Source organism: Rhipicephalus microplus, chromosome 7 (assembly GCF_043290135.1).
Source record: "Rhipicephalus microplus isolate Deutch F79 chromosome 7, USDA_Rmic, whole genome shotgun sequence".
NCBI lineage: Eukaryota > Metazoa > Arthropoda > Arachnida > Ixodida > Ixodidae > Rhipicephalus > Rhipicephalus microplus.
Window position 1 is genome coordinate 164,394,644 of NC_134706.1, and position 21,616 is coordinate 164,416,259.

A 21,616-nucleotide genomic window follows, 5' to 3' on the forward strand; every position below is an offset into this window, starting at 1 on the left:
AAGTCTGAAATATCCTTCATAAGTGAGCGTAAGTGAGCTCCACCGTTTTCGCCGACCTATGAATCCTACTACTGTACCACTACATGAGAGACAGATTCTTTACAAGTGCAACTTCACATGTTTTTTCACCATATTCTTATTAAAGCAAGCCACTTGTCAATCACTTGTGCATTTGAGAGTGTAGTTTGTTTTTCATAGTGATGCTACAGTTTCAACTTTACTGGTAATATGTACTGTAAACTTAGTTTTCCTTGGTGGGTTGCCATCAGCCCTGCAACTGTGCTAAAACACTACTTGTGCTCATCTGGAAGGATTCCATTTGCTCTATTATATGGCTAGAGGCGCCTTCTTATGCATGACATCTCAGCTGCACTGATTTACTTAATATCAATGTTTTGCTTGTGACTTCATTACCATGCTGGAGGGCAAAACAGCATGTTGACATGTTGTCATGTACTAGTGAACACAAGCAGAAAGAAAGAGAGAGCGAGAAAATTATGGGAAGGCAAACGGGTCAGCCTGAGCTAATGTACGCAATCCTACTACTCTACACAAAGGAAAGGGTAAAATGGGGGAATAGAAAAGAAAAGAGTTAAGAAAAAGAGTTAAGCTGTTTGCTAGAGTAGCACCTATTCAGAGCACCAGCATATAAAGCTGGTTTGGAAACTTGATTTCAGATGCACGCATTGTTGTGATGTATACCTCTCGCCTTTGTATGTCTCATTCAATATTTATTTTTAATTTCCTGCCGATGACTCCCACCCAGAAGCCACAACGCCCTGATCAACAGCCGCGGCAGCTTTGTCATCACCCAAACCAACCCCGGCCACACAATTTGACACCCCCCCCCCCCATCAAAGACAGACAGTGCTCCAGATGGGTGTACATCCGTTCACTGAATTACATGTTGTTTCACAAAAGTATTGCAGATTTAGCTCTGTCATTCCTCGATGCAGCTAGGCAGGCATAACATGTAAGGTATAACGATATCACGAACCATGTTTTACGCCTACTGATAGAATAGTTTGGCATTTGAATGTAACATTATCATTAGGCAATATATCTGCCACGCGATAGATTTCGAAGCCCCTATAGTTCCATGATAAATAGAGGCGATGTAGTACACCCAAACAGTCCCGCAGAGTGTGGTGCAACAGTTAGAGCAAAGTGTAACTGATCCACCTCCTAAAGAGCTTCAGTGATGGTTGCTTCATTTCAAAAGGTGCAGAGCAGCACATGTAAGAGTAGTAAGGGTAGCAAAGCACAATTGTTTTTCATTAATACCTAAAAGATACTTTTGTATAAAACAAAGAGGTGGAAAATTACTACTGGGTGTCGCTGGAGCGTATGATTCAACAAGCAGCCTTGAAAAAAAAATATCTATAATTGTGGAAACATTGGCTACAGCGACACGCCGTGTTCATGAATTTTTTTTTCATTTCCTTCTAGTTTTCACCTTCCTTTGAACTTCAGCCTGTCTTGCAAATGAAGAAGTCTTGTTTAAAAGCATACCGAATTCGATTGTTGACCTTCAGGTAATAAGTTATGTGATTTATTTTATTTTCATACTGCAAGATGCATTATATCACAGTAATAACATGATTAAACTTTTTTTCTAGCTTCTGCTAGTTCCAGTGGCCTCTCTGGGCTTTCACGAACTCCACTGACAGCAGCGAGTTCCACAGGTTTTCAAAGCACACCAAAACCAGCCCGTAGAAACAACGCTTCTGTGTACACTCCTAGAACCAAAAAACGTATGGATGACCTTGTGAATAAAAAAAACAAGCACTGCAAGGCTTTTGCAAGAATTAGACGGAAACACCAAGTTATAAATATAACACGACTTGAGCACAGAACAGGATTGAGCCACATTTACCAAGAGACCTTTTCGAATTGGTGAAAGCTCAAAATAAGTTTTGTTCCTTTCCAAAATCTAAAAAGCATTGGTCAAAGGAAATGGAACAATTTGGACTAAACCTATTATTCCAGTCACCGAAAGCCTATCGCTTCTTGAGGGAGGTGCTCCACTTGCCGCACGTGAGAAAATTAGGACGCTGGCTGGCAGACATCCCCATGACACCTGGCATCATACCTTGTGCCATGGACATAACTCAATATATAACTAAGGATTGGCCAATTGGGTCTGGCCGCAGCATGGCAGACGGTTCTTGCAAACACGTGTGCTTCTTATTGCAGATTACCGCGAGCATCGCTGACCCGTACTTTCTGAGATACGTTTCATCTTCAAGTTTCCCTCTCAACCGTTCTGCTTTTGATGGCCCTCCCTTCAGTAAATCTTGCTATCCAGCAGGTGGCAATGTGACCGCTCTTTTGACTGACGCCGGTTTTGCTCTATCGGACTGCGCATGGCACAGCTCTGGAACGTCATCCACATGAACACGACATTATATAAAGCCGACGCTACGGTCAATCCTCTTCAGGTGGTCTGGCAGCGGCATGGCAGACGGTTCTAGCAAACACGTGCGTTTCTTATTGCAGGTAGGCCAGATATATCTTTCTAAATGCTATCGGAGCGATGATCGTTTCTTGTTGCTGCTGCCACACCCTCAGCACATTGTGTGTGTTTTTTTCATGTCTCCTGCATTCCCTGAGAATCTTGTTGCAACTCTCTGGCGATGTTGAGTTAAACCCCGGCCCAGACAAAAAGGTAGAAAATATGTTCACAGAACTGATAGCCGGACACAAGCGAATTGGTGATGAGCTTTCTTCGCTCAGTTCAAGAATGACTTCTTTTAAACAGCGTCTAAAAAACATCGAGACGTTGTCTTCGACTGTAAATGATGCCCTTCAACGCACTCACAAACTAGAAGTAACGGTTGTAAAGCTCAAAGATGCAATTGACAAACTTGATCGCAGAAACGATGACCTTGAAATTCGATCCCGCAGGAATAACTTGATTATATATGGCCTGAATGAACCAACGGATGAAACTTCCGAAACATTGCTGGTTTCTGTGACGAAATTGCTGTCTTCTAGGATTGGAATTCAATGCGATGACATCGTACGCTGCCACAGACTCGGCACGCAAGGAAGTGAAAAGAATCGCCCAGTAATCTTTGAGTTGCTGGATCTCACAACCAAACTTGAAATTCTTCAGAATGCCAGAAAGCTGAAAGGAACCAACATATACATTAACGAAGATTTTTCTACACGCGTACGGCAAATCCGCAAAAACTTGTGGGATCATTTAGTTGATATCCGTAAACAGGCATCTAAATATAGATTACAATATGATTCCTTGATAGTAGACAGTATTCGGTACACGTGGGAGAGTGTTCGCAAAACAATTGTTAAGGCTCCTCATGCCACCGTTTCCAGGGACACAGAGTGATTCAGCAGTGAGCGCAAACTAACCCTTTTGAGCATAAATGCTCGCAGCCTGCTTAACACTGTTCAAGGTCTCAACTGGCTAGTAGACTGTCACCACCCATCAGTTATTTGTGTTACGGAGACATGGCTGAACAGCGCAATATCGGATTCTGAATTTTTGCCGCCAGCCTATTCGGTCCTAAGAAATGACACACAGTTTAGAAAGGTGGCGGTGTTGCTGTCTTTATTAGGAAAGCCATCGGATATTCAATACTACCTGAACTTCCGAGTACTGAGTCTGTTTAGTGTCGTATAAAACTTTCTGGTTTTGTGACGGCAATTGGTGCTGTTTATCGTCCACCCAGTTCTGAAGTTGTATTTTTTCAGATTACAGAATATATAGCCCGCAACCAAATTAATAGTTACAAAATGATCATCATAGGCGATTTCACTGCTCCTTGTATTGATTGGGACTCGCTAACTTCAACAGGTCGTGAAAATACAATATCCGACTCCCTGATTAACATGGCTATTTTTTTGACTTAGCGCAAGTGGTTGAACGCCCAATCAGAGATAACTCTCTGCTGGATCTTAAGTTCATCAACGAAAAACTTCTGCAACATGGCTTTGAGTGGGATGTAATAGATGGTTTATCTGATCACAAGGGTGTGTTATTGCAACTTAACGTGAGTCATGTACCTTGTAACCCGAGATTCAGCACTGTTACTGATTTCGCGCATGCTAACGATAGTGCAATTGTAGAATTGTTGGAATGCTCTTCGGGTAGTTTTGTGGCAAGCAGTGAACCATGCAGCGTTGACTCATTGTAAGAGCAGTTTTATAATTTGGTGCGCAGTGTGACGCAGTTCGTCCCTCATAAATGTGTAAAACATAACCCGAAGCATCCTTGGTACACACGTGACATAATCCATCTTATACGACGCATTAAGCGCATACGCAAGCGAAACCACCTCGATGCATTTCTTCTTTCGCTAAAGTCTGAGCTAAAGACAAAAATGACAGAAGCGAAAAACTTTTATTACAACACGACGTTAACAACATTCATGAAGAATAACCCATCAAAATTTTGGAAAACAATACTGCCCTCTTCTCATAACTCTACATCATTCATTATTAACGATCAAATTTGCACCGATCCTGTTACCATTTATTAAGGGTTCAATAGATACTTTCATTCTGTTTTCAGCTAAGATGATGGTTCTCGTCCTTCTTTTATGCATAACTCAGAACATGCGTTGCGGGGTCTCGAGGTAACTCACGCTGGGGTTCTTAACCTGTTGCTAAAAATTGACACGACTAAAAGCGCTGGACCTGATGCCATACCCAACATGTTTTTGAAGAGATACTCAGAATGGAATGCTCATTATCTTACAGTGATCTTCAATAAATCTCTGGACATTCCAACTGTTCTCAAAGATTGTAAACTTGCCAGCGTCGTTCCGGTATTCAAATATGGCGACAAACAGCTTATAGTGAATTATAAACCAATATCTCTTATTTCGACTTGCTGTAAGCTTCTTCAGCACAATATTCACAAGCATATTATACAGTATTTACCTTTCCACAATCTTCTCTCAAAAAGCCAGCATGGCTTTCGCTCTAGTTTCTCCACCGTCAGCAACTCATTGAGTTTACACACGACATAGCTTCTGCACTCAATGGTGACGAACAACTAGACGCCATTTTCATTGATTATTCGAAAGCTTTTGACATGGTCTGCCACGGAAAGCTTCTATGTAAACTGCGAGCAATATTAAAATGGTCTAAAATAATAGACTGGATCACTGACTATCTACACTTAAGATCCCAGTTCGTTACTTTTATTCGCACGCATTCTTCATCGGTAACAGTCACATCTGGAGTGTCTCAGGGTTCAGTGCTCGGAACCCTCTTATTTGTCATTGTAATTAATGATGTAGTAAGTGTTGCCCCGCCGCGGTGGTCTAGTGGCTAAGGTACTCGGCTGCTGACCCGCAGGTCACGGGATTGAATCCCGGCTGCGGCGGCTGCATTTCCAATGGAGGCGGAAATGTTGTAGGCCCGTGTGCTCATATTTGGGTGCACGTTAAAGAACCCCAGGTGGTTGAAATTTCCGGAGCCCTCCACTACGGCGTCTCTCATAATCATATGGTGGTTTTGGGACGTTAAACACCACAAATAAATGAATGATGTAGTAAGTGTTATTAATAACACTAACGTCAAGTTGCGCCTATATGCAGATGACTGTGTCCTCTACCGCACTGTTACTGATGCTAGTGATCATCAAGAATTAAACAAGGTATTTTCAATGATCTGCGAATGAAGTGATAGGTGGCAAATGAAAATAAATTTTACCAAAACAGTTTCCACGACTTTCGGTAACAAAAAAAAGCCGCTGAAATACTCTTACAATGCCAATAGTAGTTACTTGTCCCAAGTTAGTGATTTCAAGTATCTGGGTGTCATTTTTTCACATAACCTAAAATGGCATGCCCATATCAACCATATATCTGCCAAAGCGCTTCAAAAACTTGGTTACATAAAGCGAACTTTAAAAAATGCAACGTTGGACTGTAAGCTGACTGCCTACAAATCACTAGTTCATCCGATACTAGTTTACGCTTCAACTGTAAGGTCTCCTCACCTCACGTGCGATATAATGCAGCTAGAATCAACCCAGAAAATAAACTATCAGATTCATCTACGGTTGTTATGATCACAGCTTCTCACCTTCATCACATGCTCACATCCTATTGTTGCAGACTTTGGAGTATAGGCGCGAACGCGAACGCGTCATTCGGCTGCACAAGATCGTCCACACCCCATCCGGTGTTCAGGCACCTTTCTTTTTTGTACGCGCCAATGCACATGTCACTAGAAAAACCCACAGACTGAACATTATTCCTTTTAGGACACATGTTAACTGTTCTAAATTTTCGCTATTGAAACCTGGAACAACTTGGATGGTTCGCTTCGCGCATTGTCTCATAATGAGTTCGTTGAGAAACTACAAATACCTATCTTGTTTTAATCTGTTTGCATTTCCTTAGCGGTTGTCTTTTTTCTGTATTTCCATCGACATCTGTACTCGCACATGATGAAAGATTTTGTTGTACAGCTATGTAAGCACATCATATCTTCATCTGTTTGTATAATTTTGGGGTTATTTCTTTTGTTGTTTGTACTAAATTATGTACCCACTCCTTCTATGTATCGAAATCGAGACAGCAGTATGTGTATATAAATAAGTAATAAATAAAGACAAAGCAGGCCGTCTGCTATTTGATGAAATAGCTCTAAAACAAAATATCATGTATGACCAGTCAAAGGATATTGTAATTGACTTTTCAGATGACGGACATAGCAGGTCTTTTCGTGTGGAAAACACAGCCCTTCTTGTGGCTGTGTCTGGCATATCAAGAAGTTCGATGCAGCCAGTCACTTTCGTGGTCTCTCACAATGCAACTGAAGCCCTTGTGATGCGATGGCTTTTGCTAGACCTAATTCAACAGCTTGAAACGAAAGGTCCCTCGGTAAAAGCAGTAATGTGTGATCAGCACTCAAACAATGTGAGTTTGTCAAAAATGCTCGTTCATTGTTTGAATGAGCCTTTTTTGAGGTTAACAGGAAAGTATGTTTCATGTTTGGCAATCCACACCTCATCAAATGCACACGGAACAATTTGAGGAGACAAAAACTTACAATTGGCTCACAGGTTGTGGTCTGGGACCACATTAAATTCCTGTACAAAAAACGCGTCACACAGATCCGACATCCATCAAACCTGAGGAACATTTGAAGAGTAGATTGGCAAAAAAACTCGGGGATCAACACATCTACAGGATGCCCTTCCCTGACATAAGAGTGAAGTTTGCAACTCCGGTTTTCAGTGAATCTGTTGCTGTTGCATTACTCACTCTTATGGTCATTGGAGAGCTTCCCATAGATGCAAAAGCTACAGCAGAATTCATAGAGAGAATGGACAAGCTTTTTGACAGTCTCAACAGTTCAGCAGTGAAAAAAAAAACAAGACGACAAATTGAGGTATGCCATGTCACATGGCTCTGTACACCACACCTTCCTTGAGCAGTGGATAACTTGGATTGCTGGCTTGCACTTTGCTGGTCTTCAAGACAAGTAGCCACACATTATGAAAGGATGGCAAATCACAATCAAAGCCCTGCTTTTGCTTACAAGATCTACAAACAGAATTTGGCTTCTCAAACCTCCTAACGTGTCGTTTACAACAGGACCCATTGTAGAACTTCGTTTCCACCATTCGCTAAAAGCATGGCTGCGATGAGGCACCCTTTGTGTACCAATTCACAGCAGCCCTAAAACATATTTGTATTGGAAATCTTTTCTGGCTATCTGCACAGGGAAGCTGTGAAGTGGCAACAAATGCATTTCTCACCAACATCGAGGACGCTTCTGGATTTGCGTCACTAAGCACCACACCTGCTGTTTGCCAGAGTACACTGCGTGACATTGTGATGATCGGCAGACACCTTTACCAGAACACATTGGTATGATACATGAAAATGTCATATGTCACTGGAACTCTTGTAAATGACTTCCTTGGCCTGAGGGCCACTGACTGTACATGCAACAGCACGTTATTGGACAAAGATGATGAAGTTTTCTCTGGAAAAAATGAGTTTTTGCATTGCTCAAGGAAGATTGTGTTTGAGACCACCTGTTCAGTGCCACATCAGCGGCCACTGAAGAGTGTGTAAATTGCATCAAGCTAATCCAGGGCGTGCCAAAGAGGCCCAATCTTTTTTGTTCCCCTGTCTGCAACACTGAATTCCTACACACTGAAGAGTGTGTAAATTGCATCAAGCAATTGGACAGCCACTTAACGCGGGAAACTTCTTACAATGTACATTTCACAAACGTATGCAAGCAGCTTATCCAGGACATGCCGAAGAGGCCCAATCTTTTTTGTTCTCCTGTCTGCAACACTGAATTCCTACACATGTTTTGTAGCAAGAGGCTCTATAGGTACTTCACATTTGTTAACAAAAAACATAGAACCAAGTCCAGGAAAAGTACTGCTCCAAAAAAACCCCACAAACTTACAAATTAAATAACTGACGTTAGATTCAAAATCGCAAATATTTCAATACGTGAATCTGTACTGAGGGGCTTCATGTAATTTTTGCCATCTGGTGTTCTTCAATGCGCACTGACATCACCTGTACATGCAATGCCAGCATTTATTTAACCTCGATCGAAATGCAACCATTGCAGCTGCAAAACATGCGTCTTTCGGGTCAGTAGCTCACCACTGTAACCACTGTGCCACTGTGGTATCTTATTTTTCTTTTTTCTTTCAAATTACCACTTCTTTATACGTGCACATACATATCGAAATGTCTGTGAAACTGCCTCATGAGTGGTTGCATACATCTGTGCCAGACAAAAAATGAAAGGGTGTATACAGAAGCTGTGCTCTTGGTCTACGCTATAGACGACATGACTACTCCTGATGAAGTGATCAACACTGCATTGTTGTCACTCTATTATTTAGGCACTTTTCTGACGTGTTTTTGTAACTTACGCAGTCTAACTCTAAACTATACAGTGTATCTCATCTGTCTAAATCCTTGATTTGATTGATTGATTTATATGTGGGGTTTAACGTCCCAAAACCACTTTATGATTATGAGAGACGCCGTAGTGGAGGGCTCCGGAAATTTAGACCACCTGGGGTTCTTTAACGTGCACCCAAATCTGAGCACACGGGCCTACAACATTTCCGCCTCCATTGGAAATGCAGCCGCCGCAGCCGGGATTCAAACCCGCGCCCTGCGGGTCAGCAGCCGAGTGCCTTAGCCACTAGACCACCGTGGCGGGGCCTGTCTAAATCCTTGCAAAGCTTATTACATACATTGTATTACATCGGGCTGGTGCAAATTGTGCCAAATGGTGCTCTGCTCTACATTTACAATTTTGAAAAGCGTGTTGAACTAGCTTACCCATGTGTGCCCATGTTTGTTGCTTATTGTCTGTACAGTGTACATTCAAACGTAAAATATATGTAAAACAAGTATACGATAATGACACGGCCACTTTTTGCTTTTGCTATGTGACTGCGACCCGCACTTTATTGCTGTTATGTTATACATGCACTATCAATCGACGCAGGTCTCGTCTCGTTGTGTGAAAACTTTTTGGAACACTTTCGCTAATCCATCTGTGCCTTCATGATGCAAATATGACTAACTATATATCGTACAATGTATATGTAGTCGACGCATTCAATCTGTTAGAAGATCTTTGTTGATATACCCTTGTCAGAACGTATGTGCATACTATGACCGTTTGCGCATGCAGACGGGTGTCACATGACCCATTCTCCAGCGCGGAATTTGGTGTCTCGATCGCGAATGTCTTAGTAGCGCAAGCTTCTAAATAGGTCCAACAGCAGTCATGGAATTCAATACCAGGAGAGCCTCCATTCCGATTACAGTCAGTGCAGTGTTCGTATGAAACCCGTGCATATTGCTTGACGTGCTACTCAAATGAACAAGGTGCAGGCATACACAGGTGATTTGAGGTACAGTCCACAAACACTGTCTGTGTGATTTGCTGAGTGTGCAAACTGTGCGCGCATTAACGGGACCTGACGGAACCATGGAAATACTGCCGCAATAAAGGTTATAGTGTATCTGCAATGTGAACTGTTCTCGTTCTGTGATCGCGCAACTATGACAATCTACAAACGTCATACTACATGGAGCGAGCACATTTCAAGAAAATGAAGGTATTAAAAACGATTACAAACCATTTAAAACGCTCCACAAGCACGGCCTACCCACCATAAGCCACCAGTGAGCTGCCGATTGCAAGCAGCCATGTTGGGTTATTTGTGGATTAGTATACGATGCGACTGGTGAACAGATGGTAATCGCTGGAGCCAACAAAATCTTCTGCACTAGGATCTCTTCACTCACAGAACTTAATCAAATCAATAGGTGTATAACACGCAGATTTGAACAAAATGTATTATTTTCATATTTTATTGTAATATTCGTTACTTATGCACATTGTATACATTTTTTTCTAAGAACATTTCCCTACAGAACCCCGACGGCGCTTCCATCGCTTCAGAATTGCTGCCCCCATTGTCTGTATGGACATGTCACAGGCCTGGCGCCGCCTCCACAGAGCGTGGTCTCTCCTGCGCGCGCACTTATCAGACTCCCAATTCGCGAAAGAACGAAGGTCACTTCTCAAGCTTCAGCGGCCGCATTTACGAAAGGATCGGGCAGCTGACACACGACGCAGGAAGAATTTTGATAGCTGTTCGCGCTTGCCCTTTGTATACGTGTGCGCTCATTACGTGCGTCTTCCTTTCTATTTGGGCAGCGTGCTTTGAGTGTCAAGCTGTGACAATCGTTTGTGCGCGCTCGTCCTTTGTATGCTAATTTCATGCCTCGCCACGGTGGTCTAGTGGCTAAGGTACTTGGCTGCTCATCCGCATGTCGCGGGAGCAAACCCCGGCGTCGGCGGCTGCATTTCCGATGGAGGCGGAAATGTTGTAGCGAAATTTCCGGAACCCTCCACTACGGCATCTCTCATAACCGAATGGTGGTTTTGGGACATTAAACCCTACATATCAATCATTTTCGGAGGGGAACGCGTTAGCGTTCGAGAAGCATTCAGGAGTAGGTTAAAACAATTAGCGCAGGGAAATCACCCACTGATCAATAGCACGAAGCAACAGTTGCGTGACAGATACTGGTGGCCATGTTTTGATAAACCCGTAGAAAGTGCTGTCCGAAACTGTCACAATTGCCAGGCTGCCGACAAGTCAGCGTGCTTTCCCTTGAGGCGTGCGCTTCATGTTTCGAGCTGCTTGTCGTTTTAACTTGACTTTGCAATTTGTTTTCGTTGCTGAAACAATACACAGCAAACACTCAACTACTACTGCAAACACATGTTTCGCTTTCGTGCTACACTGATTTCTATATATAGAAATTATCCATGTTTTTTTTTTACCTACCTTCTTGCCCGCCAATGTTCGTCTTTGTCAGTAGTTATTCGGCATTTTTGGTGTCTAGACTACTCTTTCCTGTGCTTGTCTGCACGCCCAATCTTACTTTTTAAACATGGCTAACGACACATCGCTTACATCAACTCATTGAAAGAAATAGCGAACATGGGCCGCCCACTTCGTGCCAACCAATGTGTATAAGCCCACAAGCATGCAGTGATACTCTAGCCGGCTTCACGCGGAAAAAGAGTCCGAAAGACAAAATATCTACGTCATTTTAACCCGAATAATTCATAACTATACTACTACACGTTGTTTGGTTTCTCAATCTATTTATAAGGGCGAATTCGTTGTTACTTAAGGATACCAAAAGGGCCGTTAATAATGAGAATAACACGCATGGATGCCATGAAAATTATAGGGGATGGTATTACAAGCAATTGCATAACGAGAGTGTAAACAAAGAAACGTGGACGAAAAGATAACTTGCCGCGGCTGGGACCCAACCTGTGACCTTCGAATGACGCGTTGTTTCCTGCCGGTAGCATGTTATCTCTTCGTCCACTTTGCTTTCTTCCTATTCAGATTACAATCACTTCCAATAACAGCATCCTTTTTTTGCCTTCTGGTTTGTTAGTTCCCATAAACATTGTTTCTAACAGTGAAAACCAGCCTTTAAGTTTAAACTTCTTTCCTACAAAGACATACAGTTAGTTCATTGAGGCCGATTATATATGCGCACCAGGTGATCTATGTCTTCAGTCGGCCCTTCTCGCGTGACCACCATCTGCGTGGCGGCCAGTGCGAAAGCCACAACGGTGAGGGTGGCCGCTAGGGCTGTCAACGTCAAGCAGAGCGCGGCACCCCAAGCCACCTCTTTGGGACCTTGCGTGCTCCCGTCGGTGCTCACGGACGTCGTCAGGAGGGAAGAAGACCCGCTGCTGCTATCCGTGAACGCGACAGTTGATGCCCGCCGCACTACGGGACCGATTGTGATTGTTTAAGCGGAGCACAAAGAGTCCAAACAACCAAAAAAGAACACCCCCACCCCTCTCCCTTTCCCTCACTACTCTATTATAAGAGCACAAGAAAAGGCAGCGAGAAGAAAGAAATGCTTTTCAGAAAAAAACTTCAGCCAATAAGATAACCAACACAGAAAACGAAGAAGGAGACAGGAAAACGGCTATAGAAAACCAACTGTTTATTCACGTACCCGTGGCTCAAGTATATGTACTCATGCGGTCGCATGGTCAAGCGACAAGCTCTTAACGAAAATTGCAAAATACAATAAAGTTACGCACAATCACTCAATGCAATCTTCGCCGTACTAATCACTCAAAATCGCAAAAAAATTTGTATGACGAAGATTGCATTCAGTGATTGTGCGTCAGTTTATTGTATTTTGCAATTTTCGTTAAGATCTTGTCGCTTGACCATGTGACCGCATGAGTACATATACTTGAGCCATAGGTACGTGAATAAACAGTTGGTAGTCTAGCCGCTTTCTGGTCTCCTTCTTCGTTTCCCGTGTTTGTTATTTTGTTGGCTGGAATTTTTTTCTGAAACCAATGCACCAACTAGGCCGACAACCAGTGTTATCATTAGAAAAATATCACATGACGACTTACAAGTAGAATGTACTTTCCAAGAGACAGAAATTAAAAAACGACAAGTCAAAAAAATGATTGCAAAGCACGATTTTCTATAAAAAATAATATGAAATGTCAACATGATTTCCTTGGGGGGGTCATGCGTACGGGACAAACAACTTGTTTCGTAAAGTTAATGGACTGGACGCTGACGCAGTTATGGAGAAGTCTCGCGATTTGCACTGCCTCAATCAGGCGATTTCCGCTGTCTCGTAATAAATACAGGCCATATCGTATCTCAATGCATTGCGGCGAGTGTGGCTAAAGTGATTTCACACTCATGGTGCAAACAAAGCGGTATACACGACAAAAAGAAACAGCAGACGTCCTGAGGCCTGCTCTTCACGATGGACTACTTTTCCTCGAATCTGTAAATAGCCCCACATAAGTGCAGCATCTTCAATGCAGCAAAATTTCTTCAGCGCCCATTTGCCTGGCTGTTCATGCGTGGCAGGCTTCAAGCGCCACGTGCTGAAACTCTTTCTTGAAGCGTTGTTGTGCAACAGTTCAGTAAATACCAATCGTCAAAAACATTCAGCGCCTGCTCAGCATCATTTATGAACTTACTTGGCTATAATTTAAAAGTTTTTCATGTCATGTGGTCAAAGGGTGGATGATGTTGTAACTTAGCCGTGGCGAGTACAAAGACAGAAGTATGCAGGCTTCTTGAAGGTGAAGTCATAGAGTTACATAAACGTTTATATTACTGTATGGTGAAACATTTTATTTGGCCGAACTTGTAGCAGTGAAACTCAAATTCAGGTTACAGCAATCTATGCACGCTGTACACTGATATTTGCGCACAGTGCGTTGGTCGTCAATAAACTGAATATTCTTGAGACACTTCGTCTTTTATACACCACGCGTGAAATTTTGCAGCCTTATCACTGGTGGTCGCGCAAGCTCTGGAATAATCTTGAGTGTTCGCGTCCCGTGCACAATCTTGACGAAGTGTTCTACTACTAATGAACTGCTTCTCGAACCATGAGGCGTAATCTGCGCCGATTATAGCTCAGAGTATTTGCGGGTTTAAATCAAGCACATCAAAATTACACGCGTGGAAACGCACTCCTTTCGAAAGCATTTTCCCGATGCCTAAAACAGCACACGGGAGAAAATGCACGCAAAAAATAACAATTAGGCCAGAAAGTAAAACAAACAATAAGCGCAAGCAAGAAATATTGATAACAAAGCGACAAGTAGAGTCCTCAGGCTGTCTAACGCGGATGATATCGCTATGAGGCGCACGATATGCACCACCTCGGGCCACGCATGGCGCCTTTGGGAGTTGGTAATTCTGTCCAGAATAACCTTGTAGTGAAGAGCGCCTAAACGCCCGAGCACCTTTGACGGCCCGAAGTATCGGCGTACTAGCGTCCATACCCAAACACGGTCGCGGCCTGGTATTCCACAAATCTTAGTCGAAGTTTGTAACGGTGGCTGTTGGTCATCTACTAATTTTTGACGTGCAGGCGGGCAAGTTGACAAGCTTCTTCAGCGCGCTGAAGGTGGACGGTGACGTTTCTTTCGTCAGAGACGTGGGGCAGCATGGCGTCAAGCGTCGTGGCCGTATTCTTTTCGTACACCAACTTGTATAGCCACATCTGCGTCGGCTCTTGCATTGCAGTGTTATATTCCAATGCCATATCGGAAGGATGGCGTCCCACGTATTGCGTTCGACGGCTACGTACATTGCCAGCATATTGGCCATGTACGCCGTTGACCATGTCGGCCATGAGCGTCTGAACGAGACCTCGCCGAGGTCTTCTTCAGAGGTTCGTTGAGGATATTGGTCTCTGGATGGTAGTTGGTGGTCCGGTGCTGACTCGTCTAGCTCTACCTCAGGATCGCCTGAGTTAGATCCGCAGTGAAGGCCGTACCTCTGCCGGAATTGACGACCTCTGGGGTACCAGGATGCAGGACAATGTGCTGGACAATGCACTTTGCTACCTCGGCAGCACTTTCTTTGGACAGGGTCCTTGTCTCGGCGTAGCGAGTGTAATGGTCGGAAGCTACGGCAGTCCATTTATTTCCGGAAGCCGACGTCGGGAACGGCCCCAGTAGGTTCATGCCAATTTGTTGGAATGGCCGGCGAGGTGGCTCGATGAACTGGAGAAGTCTAGCTGGCCTGATTGGTGCCGTGGTGTCTTCCTTGGCCGACAGTCTCGGCAGATTTTTCCATAGTGGGTTACTTCGGCAGTGAGGTGGGGTCAGTAGTATACTTCTCTTGTATCCTCGTCAGCGCGCGAGTAAACCCAAGGTGCCCAGTTGTCGGGTCATCATGCAGAGCATCCAGAGCTTCTAGACGTAACGCAGAAGCTACTACGATGAGGTAGTTCGGCGAGAAGTTTTGTTGTCCCTGATGCCATTCCGCAAGAAAAACGACGCCAGTCTTCCCTTCAGTAAGCATGGAACAGCGGCAGCTTTGCTCTCGAGGTATTCAGTAACGCCCTTGAGTTCGGTATAGGCTCGCTGTCGTTAGGTGAAATCATCGATGCGTAAGGTTCCCAAGAAGCAATCGCCGTCATAATTGTCCAGTGGTGGAGGTTCTACGGGGCGCAGAACAGGCAGTCGACGTTGAGTGTTTTGGTTCAGACTAGTAAACGGTGGTAACGCTGAATTCCCAAAGTCGCAGACTCCACCGAACAAGGCGACCTGAACGGCCTCCTTTCAAGTTAGCTAGCCAACACAAGGCGTCGTGATCACCCACAACTTGGAAATGCCTGTTGTAGAGATTGGAGGCGCCCAGATGATGGAAAAACACTTCTTTTTTGTTGTAGAAAAGTTGACTTCCACCATATATTGTGAACGGCTTGCATAACAGATGATCCTTTCAAGTCCATCTATCTTCTGCACTAGGTCGGCTTCAAGCCCTACGCTGATTTCAGTGTCGGCGTATTCGTTGAAGTGCGGAAATATCGGCGGCATTTGTAGGCATCGTTTTAGTTGAAATGCTACTTCCTGCGGTAATTCCCACTCGACGTCGGTGCTTGCAAGGATCATAAGTGTCTCGGTGATACGGGCAAAACGTCTGACAAAACGCCTGTTTTAGGCGCACAGGCCGAAAAAAATGACGCCCAGCTTTCTAGTCGCCGGGTGGTTGGAATGCAGCGATGGCGGTAGCCTTCTGTGGGTCGGGGTGTACTGCGAACTTTCTTGTCACGTGGCCTAGAACAAGAGTTCCTCGCATGCGAAGCGGTGCTCTTTTAGCTTCATGGTGAGTCTGGAGGTCTTCATTGTTTGGAGTACAACTTCAGGGCACCAGATATGCTCCTCGAAGCTCGAGGAAAACACGACGACGTCATCCAAGCATACGAGGCAAGTCTGCCACTTTAATCCAGCCAGCACGGTGTCCATAACACGCAAGCGCCCAACAAAGACCAAGGGGCGTTTCCTTGAATTGGAAGAGGTCGTATGGTGTTATGAATGCAGTGTTTTCTTCGTTTCTCTCGTCTACTTTGATTTGACTGTAGCCAGTGTTCAGATCCGTCGATGAAAATAATTTCGCGTTGCCGAGTCGAACCAGAGCATCGTCTTTCCAGGCGGAAGGTTACACGTCCTCCTTTTTATTCTTGTTTAGGCAGCGATAGTTGACGCAGAAGCGCAGTGTTCCATCTTAACCCTTCTTTAACACCAAAAGAGAGGCCCATGGACTCTTGAATCACTCAATTATGTCGTCACATATTAAGTATTTCTTTAAGTGGTTTTTTTACAGCCTCGCGCTCTCGTGCTAAAACTTTGTGTGGGCTTTGACAAAGTGGTATCGCACTTCCCTCTGTTATGATTGGATATTTGGTGACTGGATCTGCCCACTTCTTAATGACGACAAAAAACAGTCGTTGAATTGCAAAAAGCAGGGCGTTGAGCTCGTCTTGCTTGCATTTCTGGAGGGTCGGGTTGACGCCGACACTTGGTTAAGGAGCTAAGCTGGCTGGAGTCGGATCGGTGGTTTCGCAGAGGTGAAAGTGCCGGTTGCTTCCGAAATGTATGTTGCAAATAAAGAAGAAGGGCCGGTGGGCACGAGCACCAGCCGCTGGCGCTGGCTCGTTTAGTTGTTCTGTACACCTTAGATGTACCCAGACGTTTGGGTCCGGGCTTTCTCTTCGCTTCTAACACTTCTTTCTGGTGCCGAAACCCACCCGGTCGTCTGGCCCTCGACTTTCGACAATGAACCGACTCCGAATACAGCGTGGTTTTTACCTGACCATCATCACCAAGGTAATATCGACGCTCGACACACTACTGGCCGACTCGAAGACCACGGCACAGAGGCTCCAAGAGGTCATCGATAATATTGTGGTGCAACACTGCACCGTATCAACTTCTAGAAGGAGGTTCGAGCTGCGCTACACAATGAGGACCTGGAGGCAGACTTGACCACCACCAGCATATATGAGTACCGGGTCATATTCGATAAATGAAGGGTTTGTCGCGCAACCAAGCCGAAGCCGCCAACCGCACTCGCATAGCATGGATAATTGGGCTAGTTGGTATTGGTTAATTTTTTACATTACAAGAACGCGAAAACTAGAAGAGGAAATTACACAGACCAATAGCACCCACTCCCAGCTAAAGTTTATTCCAAAGAAAGGTAGGTACATATATATCGCTTCTGAGACATTATTGGAAGGGGAAACATCCAAAAACAAAAATGAAACTATAAAACACGTGCCTCACATGAGATACTCAGTGTGCTGAGGAGGTATGAAAACTATTTTTCTGTTAAAGTGATGGAGGGTGTGCTTGCACATTTGTTCCCACTTTTCCTAATGTGAAACGCTTCTATCAGCTCTCTGGTGGTCTAATCTGGGTTTTTTATGATTCAATAGCTCCACAAAAAAGGGGATACTAATTATATGGACACTCTAGGTTGAATTTCACCGCCGTTGTCGGCGTCGACGTCGACGACCGCTGTCATCCACCGTTTCTGTATATGTATTATGAGGAAGAGCTTTATTTGAGACGAGCTCGAGCTGGCACACACTCTGGATGGTATCTACAGATGAGGAAATTATACAAATGATGATGACACGTCCAATTGATAAAGAGTCGGTGACTGATCTCACACTAATTCTCCGTCACGCTGATAGCGGCCTCCTGGCCGCGCGAGAGACAATAACAAGAATTGCGTCTTGTATGCAGCTTCAGTCGAAAACGTGCGCAATTTCTGTCCCATGGCAACGGTGGTCGGAGGGAGCGTTAAATCATGAGCTATGGTACTTAACGGGGGACGTTTGTTCAATGACCATATAAGGTCCTATAAAACGACTGAGGAATTTTTCACATAAGCCGGGCACACGCACAGGAGTCGAGAGAACTTCGTCTCCTGGAGAAAAGGTGACAGCACGGTGAGTTGAGTCGTGGCAAGATTTGCGAGCTTCCTGAGAGATGCCGGTGTTGATTCGGGCCAGTTGACGGCAGTGCTGGAGGCGAGACGAAAATTGTGCGGATAAAAGGCCTGTTGAGGTAGCAGGCGCCGAAAGGAAGGAGACGTCCAGAGTTACACTTGGAGAGCGGCCATGGACAAGAAAATAAGGAGAAAAGCCGGTGGTGCGTTGCGTAGCCGTATTGAGGGCGAACGTTACGAATGGCAAAATGGCGTTCCAGTTCGTGTGGTCAGGGTTGACGTACGTGGCAATCATGTCCGAGATGGTACGATGAACGCGTTCCGTCAAGCCATTTGTTTGTGGATGATAAGTAGAAGTTGCCTTGTGGATGGTGTTGGCGGCGCGTAGAACCTCAGCAACAATAGAGGAAAGAAAAGTCTTGCCATGGTCATTGAGCAGAGCACATGGAGCTCCATGGCGTAAAAATATGTTACGCAGAAAAAATTGGCTACTTCAGTGGCTGTACCAGCGTGCAGTGAGGCTGTTTTCGCATAACGAGTGAGGTGCTCAACAGCTGTTACATTCCAACGATTCCCATTGGAAGTCACGGTAAGGGGGCCGTACAAGTCTATCTCGACGACTTCGAATGGCAAAGCGGGACAAGCAAGAGACTGTAGAAAGCCAGAAGGAGCAGTAGTGGTCGTTTGCGCCGTTGACATAAGGCACACGAAGAAACGTATCTGGCAATGGCGGATGAGAGGCCAGGCCTGGTGAACCGACTGTGTATTTTGTCGTATGTTTTGCGATAGCCGAGATGCCCAGCAGCAGGATCATCGTAGAATGTCGCAAAAACCTGATGTTGTAGACAACGCGTTATAGCGGGAACACATTTGTTTCCTTCAACGTGGTAAATATAGCGATGCGAATTGCCATCGTAAAGCTTGATTCGTTTCAGTTGTCGACGAAGTCGGGCGTTCGGAGGAGCGGATGTGCCTTCTAATCGTGCTATTATAGAGCGGCAGTAAGGGTCAACGCGTTGATGCGACACACGGGTAGATGGGCGGCCGGATCTTAGCCAACTGAGACCTGCGATTGGTAATGCCGCGGTGAAAATTGGTGACGGTGGGCTATCACGGTTGAGTGGAGGGCAGCGAGAGAGCATTAGCGTCTTGGTATTTTTTACCAGACCTGTACACGACATCGAAGTTGTGCTCTTGTAAACGAACCGCCCAGCGGCCAAGGCGACCCGATAAGTTCTTTAGCGACGAAAGTCAGCACAATGCGTTGTGGTCGGTGACGACTGTGACATTGCGGCCGTGGAGGATATGAACGAAATTTGTGTACCATGCATACAAGAGCGAGGCACTCTTGTTCGGTTATTGTGTAATTTTTCTCGGCAGCATTCAAAGCACGACTGGCGTAAGCGATGCCACATTCATGTGCGGTGTTGTCACGCTGCAGTAGAACGGCACCGAGACCATGACCACTAACATCAGTGTGAAGAATGGTGGGTGCACCTGGATTCAAGTTACATGATACCGTATTGGATGTCAGGGCTTGCTTCAACGCCAGGAAAGCCTTTTCACAGTCTTCGTACCAGACTAATGCGGTCTTACTTGCGAGAAGTTGATGGAGTGGAGATGCAAGCCTTGCAAAATCGCCTATGGAGAGCCGAAAGTAGGATCCCAAGGCGAGGAAACAACGCAACGGACGGGAACGCAACGGACGGGAACGCAACGGACGGGAAAAGACGGGAAAAGACGGGAAAATTTTAACGCAAAGGACGAGAAAAATCGAGGACGGCGGCAAGATTTACAGGATCCGGTCGAATACTGTCTTTGCTGACTAAGTAACCTAGAACGTTGATTGCCTTGCTTGCGAAGGTGCATTTTTTTATTCAGCTGTAAACCAGCTTTTGCAAGGCAACCTAAGACTTCTTCGAGACGTTGCAGATGTTGCGAAAAAGTAGACAAAAACACTATGATGTCGTCGAGGTAGCATAAGCAGATTTTCTACGTCAGGCCACGCAGTGCGCTATCGATCGAATGTAGCCGGCGCGTTACGAAGTCCGAAAGGCATTACGTTAAATTCATATAGCCCATCTGGGGTGGTAAAAGCTCTCTTCTCTTTGTCGGATTCGGACACTGGTATTTTCCAGTAGCCCGATCACAGGTCAAGGCTGGAAAAATACTCTGTGCCATGCAACGAATCTAGTGCGTCGTCGATTCGTGGGAGAGGGTAAACATCTTTGCGCGTTATTTTGTTCAGTGCCCGGTAATCAATGCAAAAACGTACTGCCCCACCTTTGCTTTTGCAACAAAACAACTGGCGAAGACGATGGACTAGAGGAACGACATATGATGTTCCGTCGAAGCATGTCTGAGAAGTCGAAGCATGCCTGGCAAGTGATTGCAACGCTCTCATACGCTATCGCGTAATCTACTGCCACGCTGCTGTAACAAGTCATCAGAAGCCTGTGTTTCTCACCGGGATTGTGGATGTCGGCCGGCCAGCGGGTTCCGTGACGCAGGCCGTAGGACGTCGTCGACGTGAGCGTGCTGACCTTGCAGGAGTGGCTGCTGGCCGACGACTCCGTCGTAGTGTGCCGACCGAAGTATCGCAGCCACGAGGACATGATGTCGTCGGTTCCCTCAGACAACGATGTGCGAGAAAATGTCGCCGCCACAAAGCGCCGGGCCATGGTTCTTGTCCTTGTTCACCTGTTAACTGTGGAGCATACCCACTGTGGGGGATTGGCGAACAATTTCGAAGAAACGAATGAAGGAAGAGCCTAGAATCTGTGGCACACACTCACGCTGAGGAATTGGCCAAGAATCAGGTAGTTCTAACGAAAGACAGCAACTTTCTTAGCTCACGTGCTTTCAACAAATGAGAGAAATCAAGAGAAAAAAATAAATATGAGAAATCGACCATTAGAGATAACGAATATAGAAAATGAAGCAGAGAACTTCAGAGACAATAAATAAATGAATAAATAAATCAATCAAGAAAATTAAAATTTAGGAGTAATAATATGTTCTACAATCTCAATCACTTTGAAGCTTTAATAAGCTCTAGCAAACCATCGGCAACTTTCCCGTCACTGAATCCTAGGGACAAAGATCCCAAAGAAAGTGGTACTTGCTGTGGTAGCTCAGTGGTAGGGCATCAAACGTGTTATCTGAAGGTCACAGGTGCGGTTCTTGCCCGCGGCAAGTTATCTTTTCACCCACTTCTCTTTCTTCACAATCACAATACAATTTGGTCTAATAACTTCCCCTATACTTCCCTTGGCATTATTGTCCGCT

At 45.0% G+C, this 21,616-nt stretch overlaps 1 protein-coding gene across 1 annotated transcript; it reads right to left on the bottom strand.

Annotated features, from left to right (window-relative positions):
• Nucleotides 1–7,384: 7,384 nt before the first annotated feature.
• LOC142767918 (uncharacterized) lies at nucleotides 7,385–21,129 on the bottom strand. The gene is made up of 3 exons (XM_075870157.1): nucleotides 20,796–21,129; nucleotides 12,075–12,310; nucleotides 7,385–7,456 (listed from the first exon to the last, which is right to left on the bottom strand). The coding sequence occupies exons 1-3, from the start codon at nucleotides 21,007–21,009 to the stop codon at nucleotides 7,385–7,387; spliced, it is 522 nt and encodes a 173-aa protein (XP_075726272.1). The 5' UTR covers nucleotides 21,010–21,129.
• Between the last annotated feature and the right edge of the window lie 487 nt (nucleotides 21,130–21,616).

What these genes read in the sequence shown, in the direction of transcription:
- LOC142767918 (XM_075870157.1), bottom strand. Translation starts at nt 21,009, where the DNA reads ATGGCCCGGCGCTTTGTGGCGGCGACATTTTCTCGCACATCGTTGTCT. An exon ending in GGCCGACATCCACAATCCCG is followed by an intron (nt 12,311 to 20,795) that starts GTGAGAAACACA and finishes TCGGTCCCGTAG; the next exon opens with TGCGGCGGGCATCAACTGTC. An exon ending in CTGAAGACATAGATCACCTG is followed by an intron (nt 7,457 to 12,074) that starts GTGCGCATATAT and finishes CTTGTCTTGAAG; the next exon opens with ACCAGCAAAGTGCAAGCCAG.